The sequence below is a fragment of the Phycodurus eques genome, chromosome 16, assembly GCF_024500275.1.
Source record: "Phycodurus eques isolate BA_2022a chromosome 16, UOR_Pequ_1.1, whole genome shotgun sequence".
In the NCBI taxonomy this organism is placed as follows: Eukaryota; Metazoa; Chordata; class Actinopteri; order Syngnathiformes; family Syngnathidae; genus Phycodurus; species Phycodurus eques.
This window is the reverse complement of record NC_084540.1, coordinates 15,121,019-15,147,013: the sequence shown is the minus strand read 5'-3', so window position 1 is coordinate 15,147,013 and position 25,995 is coordinate 15,121,019. Positions and strand designations below refer to the sequence as shown.

The following is a 25,995-nucleotide window of genomic DNA, read 5'->3' as shown; positions in this document are numbered from 1 at the left end:
ATTTGGATTTCAACCCTCGGTCAGGATATCAAAATAAGGTTGTAGGGTCTAATCTTCCGAAAAGTCATAACACTTTTTTGAAAACCTAGTTTAAAATCCTAACTCCTCTTTGAAAACCTAATTGAAACACTAGCCCTTGTTTGAAACCCTAACTCTAGCTTGAAACCCTAATTGAAAACCCTATTCCATGTTAATTTAATTTTTTTTTTTTTTTTTTTTAACATTTAACCTTTTTTTGACCCTTTCACTGACCCCTCCCACCAACTCGTAAACCGCCCTCAGCCCCGCTTTCCCCCCTCCAAACACCATAAAAGCTTAATTTGTGCTCAGGTTCCAACTCTGTTGTCCACCATGGAGAATGGAGTGCAATGCAGTATGTGTTTCCAAGCATCCAGTGACACCGTAGGGGTCCACGTCAGGACCCTCTCCCTTTACGGGACTTCCCGCGCCCAGCGCCTGGACTTCTCCGCCGATTTGGCACTGATGACTCGCTGCAAGCAGACGCGCGTGAACGAGAAGATGGAGATGACTGAACTGAACCGCCACCTGGCCGTTTTCCTGGAGAAGGTTCGAGCTCTGGAGCAGCAGAACAAGGGGCTGGCGGCCCAGCTGCAGCGGACCGGCCGGGCGGCAGATGTGTTCCGGGCGCAGCTGAGGAAGCGAGCGGACAAGGACCGCTTAGAGATGGACACGGGCAACATGGAGGCCGACATTGACGCTTCAAAACAGGTCAGCTTCACTAGATCTCAATGACTCTCTTTATGTTACTTTAAAATAAAAAGTCACTTTATGGTACAATGCAGAATATTTATGCAGATTTATTTTACTCTCACATTGGTTGGAATGCAGAGCCCCCCCCCCCCCCCCCCCCCCCACCCCACCCTTTTTGCCAACCTGATCCATGACTGGACCGCCCCTCTCCCATTGTCCTAGTATAGAAGGACGAGTGGAACACAACAATGCCACCCCCCACACCCCCCTCGGAGCCCTCTGCTATACAAAAGAGAGCATAAAGCAGATGTCCCACAGTCACGCTGACATTAAGATTACGAAGCTTGTTTTTCCGAGTTCTCCAGGGAATACGTCATGGAATTCATAAATGTATGAATTCCATCCCGTGGGAACGTATCTTGTGGCCGCATTCTCCTTCTCACTCCTGCTCTGAAATCAGACAATCAAATGGTCTAATTTCACCATGACAAAAACAAGAGACCTCCACCAAGGCTCAAACATCAAACGAGTCCACATTTTTTATTTTGACATCTGAAAGAAAGAGGTTTGATCCAGATTAACCACATTTTGTGAAAATTATATCAAATAAAGATGATCAACAAATGACAACATGATCTGATCAGCTTGAACAATGTTCTATGGGGTTTTAGATATTTGGTTTACACTGTTGCCAAAGTGGATTAGATCTCAATATTTCTCAAAGTATTGGGATGATGCCTACAGTAAAGTCAAAAGGTGACCACATGGCCCAATACCTTTGTCAGTTTTGGGTCCCGACACCCTGCACAATGAACGCGTTAAAAAAGTATTGATCAATATCACGTGTCCCAGTACTTTTGTCTGTATTGTGTACATCGATGAACAAAGGTATTGAGCTACATGCCAACACTTTACCTGCTGTAGGTGTCCCAATACTTTTGTCCATATTGTATTTCTTGATGTAGGCCTTCATGACATGGACTAAAGTCTTGGGCCATGTGGTCACTTTTCACTTCGTCGGTATCCATATTCTTTTGAACACACTGTGTGTATTGATAGATTTTTATTTATTTATTTCTATTTAATTGTGCAATTGTATTTGCTATGCTCAGATTGCAAGACGAAATGGGTCTGCGGCCAGATGCAGAGAACAATCTCAGTGCCTACAGACAGGTGATTACATTACATTTATTTGATGTCTAATTGTTATGTATATATAAATATGTGCGTTTGTTGGTGGCACAGAATGTGGATGAAGCGACCCTCAATCGCCTTCAGCTGGAGAGGAAGGTGAAAGCCCTGCGGGATGAGATGAACTTTCTGAAGATGCTCCACGAGGCGGTAGGAATGGGAATACAGTGAACCCGTTTATTGTGGGGGATGCATTCCAGACGCACCCGCGATACGTGAAAATCCGCAATATAGAGAGACTATACAAAAAACCTTTAACCTTTTTTTTAACCTTTCCCACACACTTCAAACGCATTTAATATAATATATGAATATATTCATATCGTCTAACATGATTTAAAGGAAACAAAAAGACTCGCTCGGCACAGTTCTCCAAATTAAAGGTCAAGCGTGCTTGCTTCAAGCTGTTTATTTGTCATTCCCAGTTGAAGTTTACTATACAACTGACACATAAAACCAGAGAATAAAACATTGTATATTTAAACACCAGTATGTTCGACTAAACCATATCATTTAATCTAACGAAAGTTCGATAGCTTACTGCTAACATATAATGTGAAACAACATAGATGAGCTAACGGAAATTAGCATAGATGTTCAAGCAACTGCTAGGTTAACACACACACACACACACACACACACACACACAGCATACAACAATACTCACAGGCATACTGTATATCTCTCTGCTCTGTGGGAACAACTATTACTGGTGCGGACTACTGTATTAGTTGGGGACCTTCTCTGCCTCTTGTTCTTGCTCTTAAATACTCTACATTAGTACTCTAAGACTCTACATATTAGACCTCAGTGCTCCCCGGCATGTTGAGGCACGACATGGTAGTACACAGAAGACACACACTCTGAATTCGGTCTTGCCTGTGTACTGTAAAAGCCCATAAAAAAATGATCACTTAAAAATCCATGATATGCTGTAATAGTCGCAATGTTGTTCTTTTTGGATTAAAATTCCACGGTAGACATTTGAATGTTTCTTGCTTCCTTAGGAGCTGCATGAACTGCAGGAGCAGATCCTGGCCCGGCAGATGCATATGGACGTGGACCTGTCCAAACCTGACCTGACCGTTGCGTTGAGGGACATCCGGGTCCAATATGAGAGCATGGCCTCCTTCAACGGGCTCGACACAGAGAAGTGGTACCGCTCCAAGGTCGTATAACACATTCACACAAAAGCACATGCAAACCGACATTGACAAGCTGTTTGCTTGCAGTTTACCGACTTGACACAGGCAGCCAATCGTAACGCTCAGGCCTTACGGCAAGCCAAGCAGGAGGCCAATGAGCACCGACATCAGGTCCAAGTGGTCACCTGCGACCTGGAGGTGCTCACAGGATCTGTGAGCCCACAAATGTCTGAAAACAAGACAAATAATAAACAAAAAGGGCAATATGTGTTGACAAAGATGAAATAGTTCACAACAGAGTTGATTCTTCTTACAGAAATACTATATCTGACATCAAAAGGCCAATTTATGTGTACTAAATGCAATAGTTGATGACAAAGATTTTTGGGGCCTAATAATTGGGCCACAGAATTACAATATTTGTGCTCAAAATTTAATAGCTCAACACATAAATTGTGTTTTGGCACAAAAATGTTTTATATTGACCAAAAAAAAAAAAAAAAAAAAGTATAGTTTGCCATAGAAGTGCAAAAAGAAAATGTTAAATTTTGGCACAAGAAATGCAGTTTTTCTACAAAAGTGCAATATATTTGTTCATAAAAATAGAATTGTTAACCACACAAAATTTAGAAATAAAATAATTGCGTCATGAAGTGCAATGTTTGTGCACAAAAACAATTGCTGATGACAAATGTTTGTATTTTGGTACAAAAATAGTATATTTGGCCACAAAAGGGCAATGTTTGTGCACAAAAATGTCATTGTTAACTGCATATTGTGACATTTTTTTATTTGGGCACAAAAGTGCAATATTTGGTCATACAATATTATACTTTATCCCTACAAAATAATCTAATAGTCGACCACAGAAAGTAGTATTTTATCATAAATATGCAATACTTTACCAACCTAAATCCTATATTCAAAACAAATAAATAAATACATCAATAATAATAATAATATTTGGCCACAAACGTGCAATATTTTGTAGCAAACGCAAGAGTTGCTCAAAAAAAATGACCTGGGCTGATATGTTCCAGAACAAGTCTCTGAAACGTCAGCTTAGGGAGATGGACGACCGCTTCTCAGCCACGTCGGCCGCCCACCGGGATTCGGCGAGACGCCTGCAGGAGGAGAGCAACGATCTGAAGGAGGAGAGGGGCCGACACCTCCGGGAGTACCAGGACCTCCTGGCCCTGGCCCTATGGAGATCACCACCTACTGGAAGCTGCTGGATGGGGAGGAGAGCAGGTGGGGACTGTTGTCTAGCAAACCTTTGATTTGTTTGGTAATTTGCATATTCATGACTACAGGATCCATTCCCCCTTTCAGGATTGCTCTTCCCTTCCATAGCTCCTGCAACATGCATTTTAGAGGTATCAAAACATCATCCTTTTTGAAAAAATGCAATATATTGTCACCCCAAAAAATATTTAGTGCACAAAATGCAATGTTGACCACAAAAAGTTGTATTTTGGCAAAGATTATACTGCATATTGTCATAAAAAATTTATATCATAACAAATATAGCAAGTATTTGTTCACAAAATACTTTTTTTGATGCAAAACATTGAATATATTGTCACAAAAAAATATGTGGCCACTGAAGTGCACTATTAGTGCACAACATACAATGGTTGATCACAAAAAGGCTGTATTTTGCAATATATTGCCACCCACAAAAAAAAAAAAGGCCACCAGAGTGCAATACAGAAAAAACCGAAGTTGATCACAAAAGGTTGAGCGTTTCATTCATGTAAATCATTTTGTTTTTGAGTGTGATAGAAGTGTCTCATCTGACTGTAAATTTTACCTCCTAATTTGTCCCGCAGAAGGGCAAAGGCCCTGTGAAGAGGAGCATCCCGGTGCACACTGTGGACCACAAAGATGGGGAGGTAAGTATGACAACACTGTGCACTGCTCACATTTTCCCACTAGGGGGCAATGGAGCTTCGTTGTGTTTTGCTCCTATTGTTTCCCCATTTTCTCCCGAATTTATTTTATTGAGGTTTAATTTAATTTTATTTCATTTCACTTTATTTTAGCTAGTTTTACTTGATTTATTTATTTTATATTAGGCATTTAATTTTTTAATGCAATTTTATGACATTTTAAACACTGTATTCTAGCCAATTTAATTCATTTTTAAAATATTATTTAAGGTAATTTTATTTTATTTTAGCTTTAGCTAATTATGTTTCATGTATTTATGTATGCATTTAGTTTTATAGCTATTGATTATTATTATTAATAGTAGTAGTAGTGGTAATAGTAGTCGTATAGCTGATTTATTGGTTTATTATATTTTATTTAATTGTATTTGATTTGATTTTAATTTTCTTTTATTCAATTTAAGCTAATATTATTTTCTTAAGTTCATTTGATGGTTAAGTTAAAACTCATTTTATTTTACTGAATTGAATTTAGTTTGATGTTAGCTAATTTTATTCTATCTTAATTTCATGTAATTTGTATTTTGTACTCTTTTCAGGTCATCAAGGACTGAACCACTGTGCACTAAAGATTTTATCTGTTCCTTCATGACAACATACTGCAATTTGTTGGTTGCGGGGGTTGTTTCCAAAAAACAAGTTATTGTGTCCTATTATCACAATTTCATATTTTTCTTCCATCATTGTTACCAACAGACAAAATATAGTCATCCATTTATTAATTTTGAGCACCAGAATAACATCTATCGCTCTCATTAGAATTTTGGGATGCTAAAAATGTTTTTTTTTTAGCATCCCAATTTTTTTAGCATTGTTTTTAAAACAAAAAAGAAAATACGATAACTAATATAAGTGTTCCATCATCGCCATTTGGTGTCTAAAACAAGCACTAATCACATTAAATTACTCGAGTTTTGACCGAAAACTTCATTAGGTGCTGGTGCTCCCACGCCATCTAACCAGCTCTAATAGAAGAAATCAAAATGTGCTCTCATGAACCGGCATGTTGGAAAATACATGAGAAAATGCATGAGATAGTGCTAGGTGAAGTGGCCTGTATGTGTGTGAGTGGAATGACATAAAGGTGCATATGGTGGTGTTTAGCTGTTATCATTTTGACAGTGTGCGGGTAGAAAAGAGGGGTGGTAGACGACCACTAACGAGAGAGTTGCTCCGTGTGTAGCTGTCGCCATGGTTACGCTGTTTTATTTGACATTTCTCATGAGAAGACCCCCAACTCCCCCAAACCCCCTCTCATGTGAATACTGAGGAGGCGTTTTGTTGCATGTGTGTGTGTCTATTTCTCTCTAGCCGCGCTATGAATGGAGCATAATTATTCCTGTGTTGCAGCTCATCGTGACGCTACTAAAATACAATCTTTGCTTTGGTGTGACACACACTGGTTATTTTTTTTTGTAATTTTTTTGAATAACACACACACACACAAATCTGGATTTAACCGTGCTATTGCAAAACCTTTACTGAGTGTTTTAAGTCAAAATTTAACACTCTTTACTGTCATATTACTATAAAAATAAGTTAACCCCTGTCAAAAGTAAACAATCAAGCACTATCTTAAATATAGGGACAACGTAACGTCTCATTTTTCAAGTGTAAAAGAAGTTCACCACAGATAGTAGTAAAATGTAATACAATAGTGTACACGGGTGAAATTAAGAAGCAAAATGAAAAACTACCCGTAGGTTTACACTTTTTAAATACACTTGGTTAAGGGGGGGAGGAGGAAAGAAGGGAAAAAGGATGGCTGAAAGGAAGTTAGGAAAGAAAGCTGGAAGAGAGGAAGGAAGTAAGTAGGATGTATGAAATGAAGGGAGGAAACAAGGGTGGTATGAAAGAAGGAAATTATGTATGAAAAAATAATAATAATAATGGAAATAATCTGTTGCCGAGTGACATTAGCACCAACTTCCAAGTGCAAAAAGAAGTGAACCACTATTGAAAACATAAAAAGAATAGGACACTTCGTACTTGCGTGTGTGTTTAGAGGACAGTTAGTATGTGTTGGGTCCAGCGCTTATCGCAGGAATGAAGGCCCTCAGGGCGGCGACGTAGCCGAAGGAATTCCATCCTGATAAAAAGTCTCCAGGTCCATCAAAACATTTTGGTTCTCATCAGGTCGTGCGAGAAGGCAGCGAGAAGTTTCGGGATGGCGCGTTTTTTTAGTGTGAGCTGATGACAGACTGGCATGTCGGCAACAAGGACGTCACGGATGAGCAGGCGGGACTTTTGGGGACTACTGTAATAATAATCAATGTTTTTAGCTTATGCTATGCTAAAATAAAGTGTTACACACATATCGGAGGATAGGAAATTTAGGGACGCATGAAACACAATGGGCCGGATTCACTGATACGATTGATATGAGACAACCTTCCTGAAGTACAAAGTTAGCAGAGAGCTAACATTTTTAGCCGATGCTAAACTAAAGATGTTGTACACATGAAATTTATGCCTGGACACGCGACTTCTATCACAATAGGGCTGATCACCAATATCTTCAATTTCAGACAACCCTTCCGGAGAACGAAGCTGGTCACAAGCTAATGTTTTTAGCTGATGGAAAGCTAAACACGTTTATGTTTTTTACATAAAATTCAGGAGCTCACACACAACACGAAATATCCCGTTTCGCCAGTGTGATAGATTTGAAACAAACTTCATAGCGTACTAAGATAATGTTTTCAGCTGACGCAAAGCTGAAGTGATACACTCATGTTACAGGACCCCCCCCCCATCCCCCCTCCAAAAAAAGTGCACACATTTAAAATAATGGGCCTGATTAAACAATCTTTAATGTAAAACAACTTCCATGGAGTTCAACGATTGTCGTCGGCTAATGTTTTTTCCTGATGCTAAGCTAAAGTGTGACACATCGAAACTGGAAATATAGGGATGCTTTACCTGAAACAAAATGGGCCTGATTCAGTACGAAGTTTGCCATGAGCTAATGGTTTTAGCTTAGGCTAAGCTAAACCTGTTGCTAAGCTAAATGCAAGTTTGTTCACATGAAATCAGGAGGACACGTGATCTGAAACTCAATGGCCTGATTGGTCAATAGGATAGATTTAAGGCAATCTTCCTGGAGTACAGAGCTTGTCGGACGCTAGTGTTTTTTGCTGATGCTAAAATGCAACTGTTGCTAAGCTAAACGTGTTTTTCACATGAACATTTAGAGGAAACAGGTGAGCTGCAATACAACCACCCAACTGATCATTTTGTGACAACTTTCTGGACTACGACGCTAGTCACAAGCTAGGTTTTTAGCTGATCCTATGATAAACCAAACATGTTTTTATTCAAGTGAACTTCAGGAGAGGACACATGACCTGAAATGCGATGATCTCGATTCACCAATAAGATCGATTTCAGACAACCTTTCGGAAGTACCCAGATAGTTATAATGTAATGTTTTTAGCTTATGTCAAGCTAAACTTGTGGGCAAAAGTATTGGGACACTTACAGGAAGTGAAAACTGACCACACGGTTTAATATTTTGTCTATATAGTGTATCAATCTGCACAAAGGCTTTAAAAGTATTGGGAAATCTACAGGACTTCCATATTCAATTAACATTTTTAGCTGATGCTAAACTAAGCAAGCTAGACAGATTTTGCAGGATAGGAAATGTAATGATGCCTGAAACACAATGGGCCTGTTTCACCATTATGATAGATTTGGGGCAACCGTTCTGGAGTCCAGACTTAGTTGCAAGTTAACGAATTAGGCCGATGCTAAGCTAACCATGCTACATACATGTTACAGGACATTTTCCTCTCCCTCCCCTGCCGACAACCTTACATTCGGAGTGCCCGCTCTATATCAGAATAACCCTGGGATGCCAAGTGAGTGTCGCTGTGGGATCAGGATGGATTAAAGGTGAAAAAACTTGTCATTGGTTTCCCTTTTGTTGAGTTCAACTTGACACACTCACACGACGACGACACACAATGGCGGCTTATCGCGACACAAGTGCGACGGTAGCGGCGCACGTGGAGGATGCTGCTATTTTCAGAGCTGTGATGTGGATTGAAGCAGACCGATGAGGGTCTGCACTCTGTCACTGACGACCACCGTCAAGCCGCACCGCCAACACAACCGCGCGTCTAGACTTTCACAATAAAAAACACACACAATATATATATATATATACTTGTGTATATATATCATATATATTCTTACCAATACATGAATGAATTCATGAATATGCTGTTTTACCTTTTTAAAAAAATGGACTTTCCTCTCTCAAAATTGGAGGGCAAGAGGCAGGGTACACTTTGGATTGGTCGTTAGACAATCGCAGGTCACATATGATAGAAGCACAACCATTCACACCTCACCTAACAATAATTCAGTCTTACATGAACCTAGCACATGCTTTTAGAATGTGGGAGGAAGCTGGAGTAGTACCTGGGAAAGTCCATGGAAGCACAGGGGCAACACACAAACTCCATACAGGAAGGCCAGACCCTGCATTTGAACCCCTAACCTTGGAACTGTGGGGAGGATGTGCTAACATAAAGTGCTGATTTTTAAAATACAAATATTACTGTTGTAATTATTTGTAAAGATGTCAAAATTCTATCCATTTTTCAGTGTCGTCGTGTGGCTCTGGACCTGCTCAGGCCCCGTTTTGGGCCTCGAACTTGTGGTACAGGTGCCAACTCTGACATACTTTTATTTTGAAAAGCTGACTGCTGGATATTTCTGCACCTCTCCGTCCTTGCTTGCTTGACGCGGTGGATTGTGTGGACCCGCGGGGGACGCTGGAAAGCAGCATAAAGTAGAAGGGAGCAATTTTTGTCCGACATAAGCTTCTTCTTCTTCTCCATATTTTCTTAGCACACAATCTTGATGGAGAATGTCGTTAAACAAACTTCCTGCGTGTCGTCGTATGTCTTTTTTCATTTTTTAATTGCTGCTCAAGTGTCTGAAATGAACTGCACCTTACTGTACTTTTTCTCCTGTTTTTATTTTTAAATCAGCATGCGACATCCAGCATCCTCCATCACCGTGGCAACCAGCCTTCATAGTCACTATCCTCATCCTCTAGGCAGCATCAGCATTCCTATCCTTTAGCAACTTTGCACGTGCGCTCCTTTAAATTTGCCGCTTCCCGATGCTGATTTAGTATTGCGGGAAGGTTGATGTGTTGTCATCATCGTCGCTGTCAAGATGCCCGTGAGACGCGGTCACGTCGCCCTCCAGAATACTTACCTTGACACCATTATCAGGAAATTCGACGAGCAAAGTAAGTCTCTTCACATGTTTCAACAACTTGCATGCTCAATATGATCAAATGCTAAATGTCTGTTTCATTTTAAGTGTAGGTAAATACAATTGAAATGACTTCAGTTCAGTTTGTAAAATTGTATTTTCAAATCAAGAAGAAAACGTCAAATATCTCAAAAGTAATATGTGTCCGGACTGGGAAAAGTAATAGCAGATCCGAGTAAAACGAGGGACACATTTTGATCTTTTTGACTAAATCTTTTGAGAAATGATGCTGCTATTGTCCAAATCCATTGAGATATGACGCTGATATGAAATGCTCAGAGATTATCTTGCTGAATTGCCTTGAACTTTGAAATTCAAATCTCTCAAAGCAATATGTGTGAGGACTGGGAAAAGTAATAGCTCAAATTACATATTTTATCCTTTGCTTGTGTCTGAATCTGCTGAGAAATTACACCGTTATGAAATGTTGAGAGATGATGTTGCTGAAATGCCTTCTACGAGGACAATAAAGATTCTCATTCTAAAAGCAATATGTGCCATGACTGAGGAAAGTAATAGCTCACCCGAGCCGATCAAGGCACAAATTGTGTTCTTTGCTTGTCTGATTCCGTTGAGAAATGACACTTTGTTAACTTTCAAAGTCAAATATCTCGAAAGCAATGAGTGTCAGGACTAAGAAAAGTAATCGCACACCCGTGTAAGTGGAGTCACTCATTGTTTTTGATTATGTCTACATCCATGAAGAAATGTCACCCCTTATTAAATTCTGTGAGCAAGGCTGCTTGGCACACCACAGTCTGTTATAGAAATATAATGTAGACGATGAAATCAGCACAATCTTATTGGTCGAGGCGATGTCGTGACTTTTCTGTTTCGGCTCGAACCTTTGTTCTCCTTTCAAGACAAAGTCAACTATTTCAAAAGCATTTAAAGGTCAGGACTGAGAAAAGTAATAACACACCCGAGTAGATCAAGTCACGCATTTTGTTCTTAATTATGTCTAAATCTGTTGAGAAATTATACCGCTATTAATTGCTGAGAGATGATGATAGCCAGATTCCAAAGGAATTTCCCCAGTCAAGGGCAGAAGTTCAAACGCATTCAAAATGTTTGATTTAAGCATGCTAATGCTAATGTAGCAGCTGCTGATGAAGGCCGACGCGTATGTGACACAAGCGAACATAGAGGTTGGCCCGCTCTGTTTTGAGCCTTTTTAAGTGCCGACTTCAATGAACACGACCCCGATGCGCTCGCCTTTCATCGCAATATCGCTCTGACTACCCACAATACCCTCAGGCCTCTTGTGCTCCATCACATGTTCCTCTGCTCCATATGGGGGCATTTTGAAACCCTCGTTGTCACTTAGCGGTTGCTAAGCAGCACGCTCACCTGCTGGGGACACAGTGTATTTTACACAAAAACCTAAAACGACAGGATATTTTATATATATATATATATATATTGCGTTCGCTCGTCCCACAATTAGATAATTACCTGACATCAGCACCGCATATGGTGCGATGTATTAAATCGGCAACTGCTTTCAACACGACAGGGCAATAAAATACCAGTCTTTAAAATACAAAAAAAAGGGGGTAATGATGATAATAATGACAAATACAATTCTTCTTGTACAGCACTTTTCATGCAAGTCTAAAATAAATACTGTACATATTTAATCACCTTTTTCGAAGTGGAGGAAAAAGGTGCTACAAAGGAAATACAAATAGAGCATTTTAAAAGGGATGACAAGTCAAATACAATGGAAATTTGAAGAGTACCAAATAAAAAGAAAAATGGTGCTCTGAAATAGATGGATAAACCCTGCATATTTTGTCATCACTGTCCATGTATTATACATTGAAAAATTAAGAGAAGGCTGAAAAATGCATTGTAATAACAAAAGTGAAAGAAAAAGTAAATGGAAAAATGTAATGAAAATGTAAAATTAATTCAAAAATAAAAAGTATAATGTTTTTAAAAATACTAACACAGAATAAAAAAAAAATAGCAATAACTACAGTAAATAACAATAATGATGATTAATAATACATTTTGACAACATAACAAATATTTGGAAAAAATACAAACCCCCTGCCTACTTTGTTGTCACTGGCCATGCATTATTATAAACTGGATAGAAAATAATGAAAGAAAACCACATTTATCCAAAACTGCACCAAAATCAAATGCCAAGTTTTATAGGAATCCGTACTGTCAAGTACTGAAAGAGTATACACACACACACACACACAGACACACACACGTACAGAAGCGATGACATTTGCACTCTCTGTTAAGCGTCCAGCTGCTCCTCGGTGGCCTCTCAGGAGTCATTGTGATGCTAAGCAGCCTGGAAAGCTCCACTTCATTAGTTCCACTCCACATGATTGTTGACTGTATTAATAGCCAACAGGATTATCGCACACAAAATGGAGAAGGATGCGAACATCTTGTACTTGACACAACTGACAGCGGGCCTAGAAACTGACTGCAAGTCAAAGATTTCACAATTAGAAAGGAACACGATGTGAGGAGAGTTTTCTATTTTGATGAAGAGTTTTAAAAGCTTTGCGTCATACAATATGTTGTATAAAATATATATTTTCTTAATGGACAGCAAGCCTAAGACTACCCAGCTACAGCTAGCGAACGCTAAAGGAAACCGCATTTTAACAACAACTAATAACCACAGTTCTACAGTTAGCAAATGGCTCAGTATCACCTATAACGTGCCTTTGGTGTCTTCAGTCATCATGAAAATGTATAATAAAACTCTGAGGTCTTACTGTAAGTGGCCAACCATTTGCAAAAAAAAGTCTCTTAAAATGTGTTTCTTTCATGTAGTACCTTTTTTTTCTTTTTCTTTCTTCATTGGATATACATGACTTTGGTATGGTGGTATTTTACAGGTGTTGTTGCAGTTTCATTGGGTGTAGTAGTAAAAGGAATGCTCCATACTACATGAGTGTGTGTCATGTTAATGAGCAAGCATTGAAGCAAACAGCCAAAAGCTAGGAAGCTACAGCTTGCAAAGGTTTTCTTTCTTTTCTTTTTTCCTACACATTTTTGTAAAACTATCATACAACAGTCGTAATAGTAGTTGCAATATTATTAGTCGTAGTTACAGTACTAAAATGTTGACTACTGCATCAGTATTTTTTCACAAAAATGCATGAGATGGCCACAAAAGGTCTTATTTTGACACAAAAAAATGCTCGATCTTGTCACAAATATAATAAATTTCCTCACAAATTCATGAGTAAGACTTGATGATTAGCGACAAAAGGTGACAGCATACAAAAAAATAGCTAGCCTATCTTGTATGACACCTAGGCTAGCAAAGTTTAGCAAGTTAACACGGTGATTTAATTTTTTTACGAGATGTGTTATTCCATATAAAATATAAAATGTTCAACTGTTATGTCTATTCTTTCCCTAAAGCATGTTTACAATTAATATTTACTTTTTTATTTTGGTGTGGCTAATGCTAAATCTTGACATTCCAGATCGCAAGTTCGTGATCGCCAACGCGCAGATGAAGAACTGCGGCATCATCTTCTGCAACGAGGCCTTCTGCCAGATGTTCGGCTTCACGCGGGCCGAGATCATGCAGCAGCCGTGCACCTGCCAGTTCCTGGTGGGGCCTGGCACCATGAAGAGCGCCTTGGCGCAGCTAGCTCAGGCCCTGCTCGGCTCCGAGGAACGCAAGGTGGAGATCCTTTACTACGACAAGGAAGGTACCACAAAACATATCAATCTACTCATCAAACAGCTGCTTTCCAGGCTGTGTAAATTGCTTTTTTGTAAAAAAAAAAAAAAATATTATGTGTATTGTTAAGTTAAACTCCTCTGTATTTTGAGACATCCTGGTGTCCTTTTGCAACATCTCGTTCCGCTTCCAGTGGATATTTTTATGTTTATGGGGGGCGTTATTTGTATTCCCACATTGTTTCCAGGCAGGACACACCCCGCTGCAACATGATAAGCTTGTGCATCGCAGGAAGGGCAGGCTACGCGGATGTAACAAAATGACCATCCGACAAATGTATCGCATTTGTACGAAATAAAAACAAAGAAGTCTGTTATGCTCAGGTTTAGGGCTAGGGTTGGGGCTGAAGGCTGCTCAGGGGTAGAGTATTTGACTGCTGATCAAGAGGTCCCCGGTTCAATTCCAGGTGCCCCCTAACTCCACTCTGTTGCAAGAACAGTGTGTTCCTCCAAACAATATAATCAGCCACAGTCTTGCAATGTTTGTTCACAAAAGAACACTAGTTTACCACAACAGGTTGCATTTTGCCACAGAAATATAGTCACAATTTGCCACATAGTTGCAATATTTGTGCACTAAAATGTAATAGTTTATAAAAAGACAAGTGGGAATGTTGCTGCAAAAAAATGCAATAGTTAACCACAAATGTTGCATTTTTGCCACAAAAGTACATTTGTGCAATAGATGATCACAGAAGTTGGATTTTTCCACACGTTATATATTGTCAGAAAAATCTATATTAGGGCACAAAGGTTCTATGTTTGTGTACAAAAATTCAATAGTTGACAAAACCACACGTTCAAATTTACATGTATAATATTGAACTATATGAATAAAATACTATTATTTATAATTAATTTTATTGTAAATATTTAACCAATTATTTAATAAAGTATATTTTAAATGTACCGTCCATGTAAAATTTTTCACTATGCTAAAGTTATTATTTTGGTAATTACGATAACTCAATACTTTATTTGATGAAATAAAGGAAATAAAAAACATTTTAAATTAACGAAGTCAGGCAACACCTGACTTAACTGGATAGATGATTAGCAGCCAGGTGGGCTCTCCGCCATTCCGCTTGTCTTTCTGTCTCTGTGGCACAACTCTTGACATCCCACTTTTTCTTGCGTGAACATTTTGGTTCGTCCACTGCACAAGAAAAACGCTATGATGAGCTGTGTGTGCCTGCGTGAGTGCCCCGGCTCTATTTTTAGACATTCCCCGGTCGTTCTATTTCAACACGTGGTCGACGTTTCCATGAGGCTTAAACTTTACCTATGGGGTTATAGCTCAGCGGTCGATCTTTTGACTGCAGATTAAGATTGAAATCCTGGTGCCCTTTCAACCCTTCTCTACCTCCCATATGGAAAAATGTCATGGCCACTGTAGTGCAGTTTGATCACGACCAAATGTATTTTGCTACAAAAACCAATACATTCTCACCCCAAAAATATTTTGGTCCACAAAAGTGCAATAGTTGACCATAAAAGTGAGTATTTTACCACACACATGGCCACATTTTAAAAATATTTGCCACAAAAGTGCAATATTTGTGTGTATTCCTGTGTAATAGTTCACCATAAAAAGTTTTAAAATTTTGAGACAGAAATGCAAACTTTATATATTGTCACAAAAATGCTGTATTTGGTGACAAAAATGCTAAACGTGTGCACAGAAATGCGTTAGTTCACCACATAAAGTTGTATTTTGCCAATAATTGTTTAAAAGTTTATATTTGGCCATCAAAGTGCAATATTTCTACGCAAAAAAATGCAATAGTTTGCCACAAAACATCTTGTTTGTGCACAAAAATAAACAGTTGATGAAAAAACGTGGCATTTGTCACAATGTGGTATACGTTTTCCCAAAAATGGTCACGGCAGTTTCCCACAGAAATGCAATATTTTGCTCTTAAAATTCAGTATAAGGTCACGAAAAGCCTTCAGTAGTCGCTGAAAATTGTATGTTTTGCTAGTTGTTCTGCAAAAGAAACATTCCCAACAGTATATTATGCCATTAAATGACAGGCACGTGCAGGCCCTGCATGGTGGACATCGTTCCAGTGAAGAACGAGGAAGGTGTCGTCATCATGTTCATCCTGGACTTCCAGGAACTCGTTGACCCGACGCTCAAGAAGTCTGGACTGAGGCAGCGAGTCAGTCAAGGCTTGCTCTACTGTGAGGACTTGTCATTTTCTACTACATACAGTGATGCCTTGAGATACGACTGACTCCATTTTTGAGTTTTTCACGATACGAGCTGTCATTCAGATCTTTTTTTTTTTTCTATGACTTGCCAGCGAAAAATTTAAAATACAAGAGCTGTACGGCGGCAGTGAACTCAACCCGCGTCACAACAAGCAGCAGTTTGGTCGGTAGTGAACCAAAAAAAGACGTCGCGCAGTTTAATGCAACTTCCAGTTGAGGTTTACAGTCAAGCTAAACGTAAAACAAAGAGAATTACATGTTATGTATTTAAAACAATCACATAACTTGCCTTAAGGCTGCTTATCTTAATGCTAACAAACAATGCAAAACACCATCACGGTTGGTCAATATTGACTAACGCTGAACCTTGACCAGGATTTTGCAGAATTTTTGGGACAATTGGGGATGTTTTGTGCCCCTGATAAGTGTCTCAAAAGTCTGGCATTATAGTTGACAAGGCAACTCTTAGATCCCATCTGTCCCTGTTTATGGTCCTCAGCTGAACCAGAGCTGAGAAGCCACACTCTCATAAATATGTAATGCTTTACTGCTCGACTGGCACAGGAAGGATAGTCAGTCATCACAGCGCTGCACCAGAACAGGGAGAGGCTTACCTCAGTGAATTTTGTTTGTTTTGTTTGTTTGTTCACATGACAGCTCCACCAGCTGAGTCCCCCCGTTGCCGGGCAACGTGACGCTTTCCATGTCGACTCCGAAGGGGTTGCGAATCCACTCATCATCCTGTTTCTCAGGAAAATAGTCGTTAAACCGCTCCAGCGATTTATTCAGATGCTGCGTGACTGTTCTTTTTTTTGAGTTGACTTTTTCCTGCCATGTCCAGCTGCTGTCTCTCATGACAGGCGTTTGGGAACAAGTCAAGTCCTTTTTTGGAACCATGACTTGCCCACGCGATGATCTTTTTGTGTGTGAACGCATTACATCTTTCAATGTTCCGTGAAACACTGGTACCATATCCATATTCCCCCAATGCAAAAAAAAAAAAACAATGGTTCAAGTTGGATTTGGAGCTTTCGCAAGAATTCTCCTCACGCCCCCCACATTTTTTCCCTATCATGTTTTGATGGCTTCATGCTTTCCTGTGCCAATATTACCAAACACACTGAGGCAGTGTTTGGAGTTACGAGTGTGGTCACGGAACCAATTAAACTTGTATCTCTTGGCATCACTGTACTTTCTTTTTGTGTGTGTGTGTGTGTGCTCTTCTCACTTGTCTTGCTTTGTTTATTTTCTATCGTGATGTCTCACTTTGTCTAGTTTTTGTCTCGTTTCTTATTTTCTCCTTTTTTTTGTTTTTTACTTCCTCTGACTTTTGCGTGTTTTTTGTTTTATTTTCATGCCTCTTGCCTCATTTTGTCTCATTTTTTGTCTAGTTTGGTCATTTTGTATGGTCTGTTGTTATTTTTTACTTGATTTCCTGTTGTTTTTGAGTTGTTTTCCTCACGTGTGTCTTGTATTTGTTGTCTTCTAGTCTCTCACATCCAAGTTGGTCTGATTTTTGGTCTACTTTTTCCTTTTTGCCTGTTTAATTTGTACTTTTTTTGCATTAATCTTTAATTCTCATTTTTTTTCTATTTTCATGTTCTTGCTTCTCGCATCTTATTTTGTTGGACTCCTTTTTTGTCATTTTTTTAAACTTGATTCTTCTTTTTACTTGTCACTGTATATTGTTGGCGGCACGGTGGACGACTGGTTAGAGCGTCAGCCTCACAGTTCTGAGGACTCGGGTTCAATCCCTGGCCCCCCCTGTGTGGAGTTTGCATGTTCTCCCCGTGCCTGCGTGGGTTTTCTCCGGGCACTCCGGTTTCCTCCCACATCCCAAAAACATGAATTAATTGGAGACTCTAAAATTGCCCGTAGGTGTGAATGTGAGTGCGAATAGTTGTTTGTTTGTATGTGCCCTGCGATTGGCTGGCAAGCAGTTCAGGGTGTACCCCGCCTCCTGCCCGATGACAGCTGGGATAGGCTCCAGCACGCCCGCGACCCCAGTGAGGAGAAGCGGCTCAAAAAAATGGATGAATGTATCTTGTTTTTGTCACTATCCAACCTCTTGGGTCTTTCTTTTTATATATAATAATAATAATACTAACAATAACACTAACACTCACAATAACAAAGAATAACAATAACAATAACAATTATCCATCCATCCATTTTCTACCGCTTACCCGAGGTCGGGTCGCGGGGGCAGTAGCTTTAGCAGGGACACCCAGACTTCCCTCTCCCCAGCCACTTCATCCATCTCTTCCGGGGGGATCCCGAGGCATTTCCAGGTCAGCCGAAGGATGTAGTCTCTCCAGCGTGTCCTGGGTCGTCCCCGTGGTCTCCTTTCGGTGGGACGTGAACACCTCACCAGGGAGGCGTCCGGGAGGCATCCGAATCAGATGCCCAGCCACCTCATCTGGCTCCTCTCGATGTGGAGGAGCAGCGGCTCTACTCTGAGATCTTCTCACCCTGTGTCTAAGGGAGAGCCCTGACACCCTGCGGAGGAAACTCATTTCGGCCCCTTTCGGCTTAGCTCCTTCTTTACCACAACAGATCAATACAAAGTCCGCATCACTGCGGACGCTGCACCGATCCGCCTGTCGATCTCCCGTTCCATTCTTCCCTCACTCGTGAACAAGACCCCAAGATACTTGAACTCCTCCACTTGGGGCAGGATCTCATCCCCGACCCGGAGAGGGCACGCCACCCTTTTCTGACTGAGGACCATGGTCTCAGATTTGGAGGTTCTGATTCTCACCTCAGCCGCTTCACACTCGGCTGCAAACCGCTCCAGTGAGAGTTGGAGGTCACGGCTTGATGAAGCCAACAGAACCACATCATCAGCAAAAAGCAGAGATGCAATACTGAGGCCACCAAACCGGATCCCCTCTACGCCTCGGCTGCGCCTAGAAATTCTGTCCATAAAAGGTATGAGCCTAATCGGTGACAAAGGGCAGCCTTGGCGGAGTCCAACCCTCACCTGAAATAAGTCCGACTTACTGCCGGATGTGCGGACCAAACTTTGACTCCGATCGTACAGGGACCGAACAGCCCGTATCAGGGGGTTCGGTACCCCATACTCCCAAGGCACCCCCCACAGGACCACCCAAGGGACACGGTCGAACGCCTTCTCGAAGTCCACCAAACACATGTAGACTGGTTGGGCGAACTCCCATGCACCCTCGAGGACCCTGCCAAGGATGTAGAGCTGGTCCACTGTTCCAGGACGAAAACCACACTGCTCCTCCTGAATCTGAGATTCAACTTCCTGATGAACGGATAACAATTATAATAATAATAATATATTTAATATAAATTTGTAAGGATATTTTTGTCCCGTTTTTTTCTAACTTTCTTGTCTTGTTTCTTACTATTTCTTACCTTTACTTGCTGGTTTTGATTCCGTCTCACGTTTGTCTTGTTTTTGTCAATTTCTATGTTCTTTTATCTCACTTTTTGACTAGTTTTGTCGTTTCTGTCTCACTTCTTGTCTGATGTGGTCATTATCACGTTTCTTGTCATTTTCGACTTGATTCTTGTTGTTTTGTATGTATTCTTCTCACTTATGTCTTGTTTTGTTGCTTACTGGCTTATTTCTCGAGTGTTTGTTGCTCTTCTTAACATGAACTCAGTGGAGTGTCTCTTTTTCAGGTCAGAATCGTAGGTTGAAGATGCGATTGCCGGTGTTGCGGTCCACAGCGGCGACAGTCGCTCTCCAAAGATCAGTTTGAGGGTGTGGTGGTGGACTACCCGCAGGTAAGGGAACTTTATTTACAACCCCAATTCCAATGAAGTTGGGACCTTGTGTTAAACATAAATAAAAACAGACTAAAATGATATGCAAATCATGTTCAACCTATATTTAATTGAATACACTACAAAGACAAGATATTTACTGTTCAAACTGATACACTTGATTGATTTTAGCAAATAATCATTAACTTAGAATTTGATGGCTGCAACACGTTCCAAAAAAGCTGGGCCAGGGTCATGTTTACTACTGTGTTACATCACCTTATCTTTTAACAACATTCAATAAACGTTTGGGAACTGAGGACATTAATTGTTGAAGCTTTGTAGTTGGAATTCTTTCCCATTCTTGCTTGATGTACAGCTTCAGCTGTTCAACAGTCTGGGGTCTCCGTTGTCGTATTTTACGCTTCATAATGCGCCACACATTTTCAATGGGAGACAGGTCTGGACTGCAGGCAGGTCAGTCTAGTACCCGCACTCTTTTACTACGAAGCCACACTGTTGTAACACGTGCAGAATGTGGTTTGGCATTGTCTTGCTGAAATAAGCAGGGGCGTCCATGAAAAAGACGTTGCTTGGATGGCAGCGTATGTTTCTCCAAAACCTGTATGTACCTTTCAGCATTAATGGTGCCTTCACAGATGTGTAAGTTACCCATGCCATTGGCACTAACACAGCCCCATACCATCAAAGATGCTGGTTTTTTAACTTTGCATCCATAACAGTCCGGATGGCTCTTTTCCTCTTTGGCCCAGAGGACACGACGTCCACAATTTCCAAAAACAATTTGAAATGTAGACTCGTCGGACCACAGAACACTTTTCCACTTTTCATCAGTCCATCTTAGATGAGCTCGGGCCCAGAGAAGCCGGCGGCGTTTCTGGGTGTTGTTGATAAATGGCTTTTGCTTTGCATAGTAGACTTTCAAGTTGCACTTAAGGATGTAGCACCGAACTGTATTTACTGACATTGGTTTTCTGAAGTGTTCCTTAGCCCATGTGGTGATGTCCTTTACACATCGATGTTGTTTTTGATGCAGTGCCGCCTGAGGGATCGAAGGTCACGGGCATTCAATGTTGGTTTTCGGCCTTGCCGCTTACATGCAGTGATTTCTCCAGATTCTCTGAACCTGATATTATGGACCGTAGATGATGAAATCCCTAAATTCCTTGCAATTGTACGTTGAGGAAAATTGTCCTTAAACCGTTTGACTATTTTCTCACGCACTTGTTCACAAAGAGGTGAACCTCGCCCCATCTTTGCTTGTGCAATGCAGGGAAGCTCCTTTTATACCCAATCATGTCACCCACCTGTTCCCAATTAGCCTGTTCACCTGTGGGATGTTCCAAACAGGTGTTTGATGAGCATTCCTCAACTTTCTTAGTCTTTTTTGCCACCTGTCCCCGCTTTTTTGGAACGTGTTGCAGCCATAAAATTCCAAATTTATCAGTTTGAATATTAAATTTCTTGTCTTTGTAGTGTATTCAATTAAATATAGGTTGAACATGATTTGCAAATCATTGTATTCTGTTTTTATTTATGTTTACTACAGCGTCCCAACTTCATTGAAATTGGGTTGTATGATACAGAAGTGTAATAAGGCTCAGTTTTTGTTGGTGAAAACAATACTGTGATCATTCACAGGTAGCAAAGGCTTACTTTTTTTGGTCCGCTCACATGAAATTCCACGTGAAAGTGTCATTAAACAGCTGCGGGGAATTGTTTAAAGGGGAAAAGCCATCAAAGAGATAAATGAAAAACAAATGAACTGCTCGCTCGTGTTTGGACGTCTCTGCTGTGTTTTTTGAGGGATGTAACTTCCTGACAGGATCCATGAGCGACCAATCCGGAAACACACTCTGTCACAACGGACACACACAAACACACACACACACACACATTCCTTTTTCTGTCACTGGATGAGTAAGTAGAGAGTATAAGTAGAGAAACTGCTGTAAAACTAAAATACAACAAAATTACTCACCCTTGGATAACACGTGACGTTGGCAAAGAAAGTTAAATAAGTACAGGGAGGACTGGCAACAATGTTTACATTGTATCCATCATACAATTGTAAAAAGGTGTCAATACAATAAAATGACTTATTATCTTTGAGGAAACATGATCGAGGCAGTGGAAGTAAGGAAAGGGAGGCTCGATTGTGGTGAGATTTATTTACATTGCGAACTGTGTAAAAAGAAGTCAATAAAACGAAAATAAACCCAGAATGTAAATAAAGATATGACATTTAAAAATTAAGTTAGGTGAGGGAAGTTTGGAATTAACATAAAAACAAGTTGATATGTAATGGGAAGGTGACACTAGTACAGTATTTCTACCTATAACACTATAAATTATGTTCATACTATTGATACATGCAGTAGGATATTTTTTGTAATACAGTTGGAAAAACTTGCCCATTTTAAGACAATGACTGAACATATATATATATATATATATCATATAGCCCAACAGTGAAGAAGTCCCCCTGAAGGATTTCCGCATCCCGTCCAAGGAGAGCTGCATGCAGTCCGAGACAGAGGCCCTCATAGAACAAGACCTGGATCCTCCGCCCCCCTCCGCCAAGCGCCGCTCCCTGCTGACGGACCGGCTTGACCCGTTACCCCGGGGGACCTTATCCCGAAGCGGCTCGCGAGAAAGTGTCTGCAGCCTGCGACGCGCCTCCTCTCTGGACGACATTGACGGGATGAAAGCAGAGTGGAGCGCTCGGCCAGGAGAAACCTGCACCAACACAAGTGAGTTTTAGACAAGCGCTTATTAAGGCCTTTACAAAAATAACCACGCTCAAACGGAGAGATGAGAGAGAACAAATCACAATAGCAAAGAGAAACTACAGCAATGATGATTTCAGAGGGAAAAGGGAAACAGTCAGAAGCAATTACAACACCTGCTAGAATGTAGTTTGAGAGAAAACAACAATAAAGCAATAACAGCACTTTCTTGTATTTGGTTTGAAAGGAGACAGGCAGCCAGAAACAAGACAACTACCTTTAATAACAACAGTCAACAACAACACCTGATGGTGCTTCGTTTTGAGAAGGGACAGACAGAGAAAAGAGCCGAAAGAAAAAGCAATAGGAAAGACACATTTGGCTTTGCGCAGATCTGAAGCCGAGCGGTGCCAACTCCACCTCGGACTCGGACCTGATGAGGCACCGGGCCATCGGGCGCATCCCGCAGGTGACGATCACCTTCGGCTCTGACCGCGTCAGACCGCCGTCGCCAGGCGAAATCGAGATCATCGCGCCCAGCAAAGTCAAAGACAGAACACAGAATGTCACTGAGAAGGTGACTCAGGTAACACAGGTGAGATCACAAGTTATTATTACCTCCGCCATGGAAATTATAAGTAGACGTTAGCCTAATAGCATCGTTGCCTAAATCATATTTCAATGAGAAAAAAAACTTAATTTGTACAGTACATTCGTATTTGTTGATATTGATGTAGACAATTATGCTGCAAGGGTAACGAGAGATTGTTTCTTCCTTTCTTTCTTTCTTTTTCATCAGCAAGATTCCATATCTTTTTTTAAATCTTTTATTGTCTGAAAGAAATTTGCTTTGTGTAAACTGTAATATCAAATAACATTGTAATCCAGATCTGATCCAGATTGAGCAGTTACTGACTGTGTAAAGGCCATGTGGAAACATCCCATAGAAAATGGCCAGAAACATCAATCTCATCAAATGACTTGTTTTCATGTAGGGTCTTATTGCAGTTTGTTACCTTTGAATTAAATTTGACGAGTTTTGAACCTTTTAAGGTTTTACATGGTAGTCACCCATTCAATTATTTGGCAGGGCATGTTTAAGCCTTGGCAAGGGTCTGTGTTTTTGCTGTCTTAAATTTACTATTAAATATTTATAAAAATTGCAATCCAGTTCCAATCCAGATTGAACCTTAAGTGACAGTGTAAAAGCAACGTGAAATCCCATAGAATCTGTTCAATTACCTGTGTCTTTGTGAAATCTCATTAAATTAGTTGTTTTTTGTGGCTCTTAATACATTTTGTTTGTTTTTGCTTAGCTGTAACAACAAACTAAATTTTAGTCCATATCTGATCCAGATTGAGTATTTACGACAGTCTAAATGCCACATGTGAGATCCAATAGAAGTACAGTCATTAAGTAAATGTTATTTATGTAGCATTTTTCACAGAGGACTCCCAAAGTGCTTCACATAGTTAAAGTCATACATACAGTATATAAAATACAGAATCACATCATGTTACATTTTTATTTCAAGAAGAAATGCAAATCAGTCAAATCAAGTCAAAATAAATACAAATCTAAACAAAGAAAAAACAATGCATCTTATTACGATCTCATTACATTTTTTTCTATTCTTGTTTGTTCTTGCTATTTTAGCTGTAATACCAAACCACGATCCAGATTGAGCATTTAGCGCAACAGTGTAAATGGAACATAAAAAATCCCATAGAAAATGGTCAGACTCATCTTTGTCATATCTCATATATATGACATATGACAAGCCTATATAAAACCAGTGACCTGGTTTTATATAGGCTCTTATTACATGTTGGTCCCTTCGAATGAAATTTGACCTGCTTTTACATTTTAAGGTCTTACATTCTGTGTTTTGGCAGGGCACAAATGTTCAAGCCTTGACAGAGGCCTTTTGAGTGTTCTCGCTATCATTTATCTTTCAGCTGGAGGTGAACATGACATTTATATTTCTACTTTCTGCTCTTCCACCACCTACTGTGAGAACTCTCACTTCCTTTTTCCTCTCAGTGTGTGCGCATGTGTGTGTGTGTTTGTGCCTGTGGGTGACAAGTTCAGCTCATTAAGTATCACTACTCTCATGCAATCACACCTATGCATATGCACATACGCGCGCACACACACACACACACACACGAGTATGTCTAAAAATGGAGGGCCGCCTCTGGCTTCGGGGCGAGGGAGTTACATTACATGTGCGGGAAGGAATAATCTCACCTGAGGTGTGACGTGTCTTCACGCCGTGCTCAGTGTCGCCTCCGCAGCGCTTCAGTGTCAAAACCACCTCGACACAAAAAAGCTCTTGTAATATCAAGGGAAGCGACCATGTGCCAGTAAAATCTAAATATAGTATTTAGCCTGGAGCATTGTTGGATGTTCTGTGTCATGAAATAATGTTTGTCACCGGTTTAACTTTCCAGTTCGGCTATGTTGCCTGCAGTGTATTTGCCAATATGATTTTGTTGCCCCAGTATAATTCTCACTTTGGCTTTGTTGCCAAATTTGGCTTTGTTGGCCCCAGTTTACTCACCAATTTGATTGAGTTTCCCCAGGGTTTCCTGCCAATTTGACTATGTTGCTTAGGGTTTACTTGCTAATTTGATTTTGTCGCCCCTAGTTTACCTGTCAATTTGGCTTTCTTGTCCCCCTTTTAGTTGCCAATTTGGTTTTGTAGCCCCAGTTTAATTGCCAGTTTGACCCCCCGGTTAACTTGTCAATTTGCCTTTGTTGGCCCTAGTTTACTTGCCAGTTTTATTTAGTTGCCCCCGGTTTATTTGCCAATTTGGTTATGTTGCCAGCGGTTTACTTGCCAGTTTGACTTTGTAGCCCAAGTTTACTTGTCACTTTGGCTTTGTTGGCCCCAGTTTACTTATCAGTTCAACTTTGTTGCCCCGTTTACTTGCCACTTTGACTTTGTGGTCGGTATTTTACTTACCCAAATTTAGCTTTGTTGCCCAGTTTACTCGCCCAAAATGTTGTTTTGGCTTTGCTGCACCCTGTTTGCTTCCATATTTGGCTTTGCTACTCCAAATTTAGTTGGCTTCTTTTATCCCGGTTTATTGGCCAAAATAATTGTTTCCCCTTTGTTTCCCATCGTATACTTGCCAAAAGCGAGCGAAGAGTGCGCCCATCAAGCAACGCTGCCTGGCCGTCATATCTCTTCCAGTGACCTTGGCCTCATAAGCTAATGGACGTGGAGGACAGCATTTACATGAATACACCTTGCAGGCTAA

General features: G+C 40.4%; 3 protein-coding genes across 3 annotated transcripts in view; all 3 read left to right on the top strand.

The window, feature by feature from the left end:
• Positions 1-637: 637 nt before the first annotated feature.
• LOC133414363 (glial fibrillary acidic protein-like) lies at positions 638-3,085 on the top strand. The gene is made up of 4 exons (XM_061699652.1): positions 638-729; positions 1,824-1,884; positions 1,957-2,052; positions 2,910-3,085. Exons 2-4 carry the CDS (start codon positions 1,837-1,839, stop codon positions 3,078-3,080), a joined length of 315 nt encoding a protein of 104 aa, XP_061555636.1. The 5' UTR covers positions 638-729; positions 1,824-1,836; the 3' UTR covers positions 3,081-3,085.
• Positions 3,086-4,063: 978 nt separating this feature from the next.
• On the top strand, positions 4,064-5,591 carry LOC133415111 (vimentin-1/2-like). The gene is made up of 4 exons (XM_061700939.1): positions 4,064-4,298; positions 4,361-4,423; positions 4,880-4,942; positions 5,539-5,591. The coding sequence occupies exons 1-4, from the start codon at positions 4,064-4,066 to the stop codon at positions 5,589-5,591; spliced, it is 414 nt and encodes a 137-aa protein (XP_061556923.1).
• The window catches only part of kcnh6a (potassium voltage-gated channel, subfamily H (eag-related), member 6a), a 38,695-nt gene continuing 17,109 nt past the window's right edge, over positions 4,410-25,995 (top strand). Inside the window, 9 exon segments of the mRNA XM_061699651.1 lie at positions 4,410-4,423; positions 4,880-4,942; positions 5,539-10,268; positions 13,765-13,995; positions 16,061-16,210; positions 19,895-19,935; positions 19,937-19,999; positions 22,464-22,752; positions 23,121-23,323. Of these exon segments, the coding sequence (XP_061555635.1) occupies positions 10,193-10,268; positions 13,765-13,995; positions 16,061-16,210; positions 19,895-19,935; positions 19,937-19,999; positions 22,464-22,752; positions 23,121-23,323 (1,053 nt within the window). The 5' untranslated portion in view covers positions 4,410-4,423; positions 4,880-4,942; positions 5,539-10,192.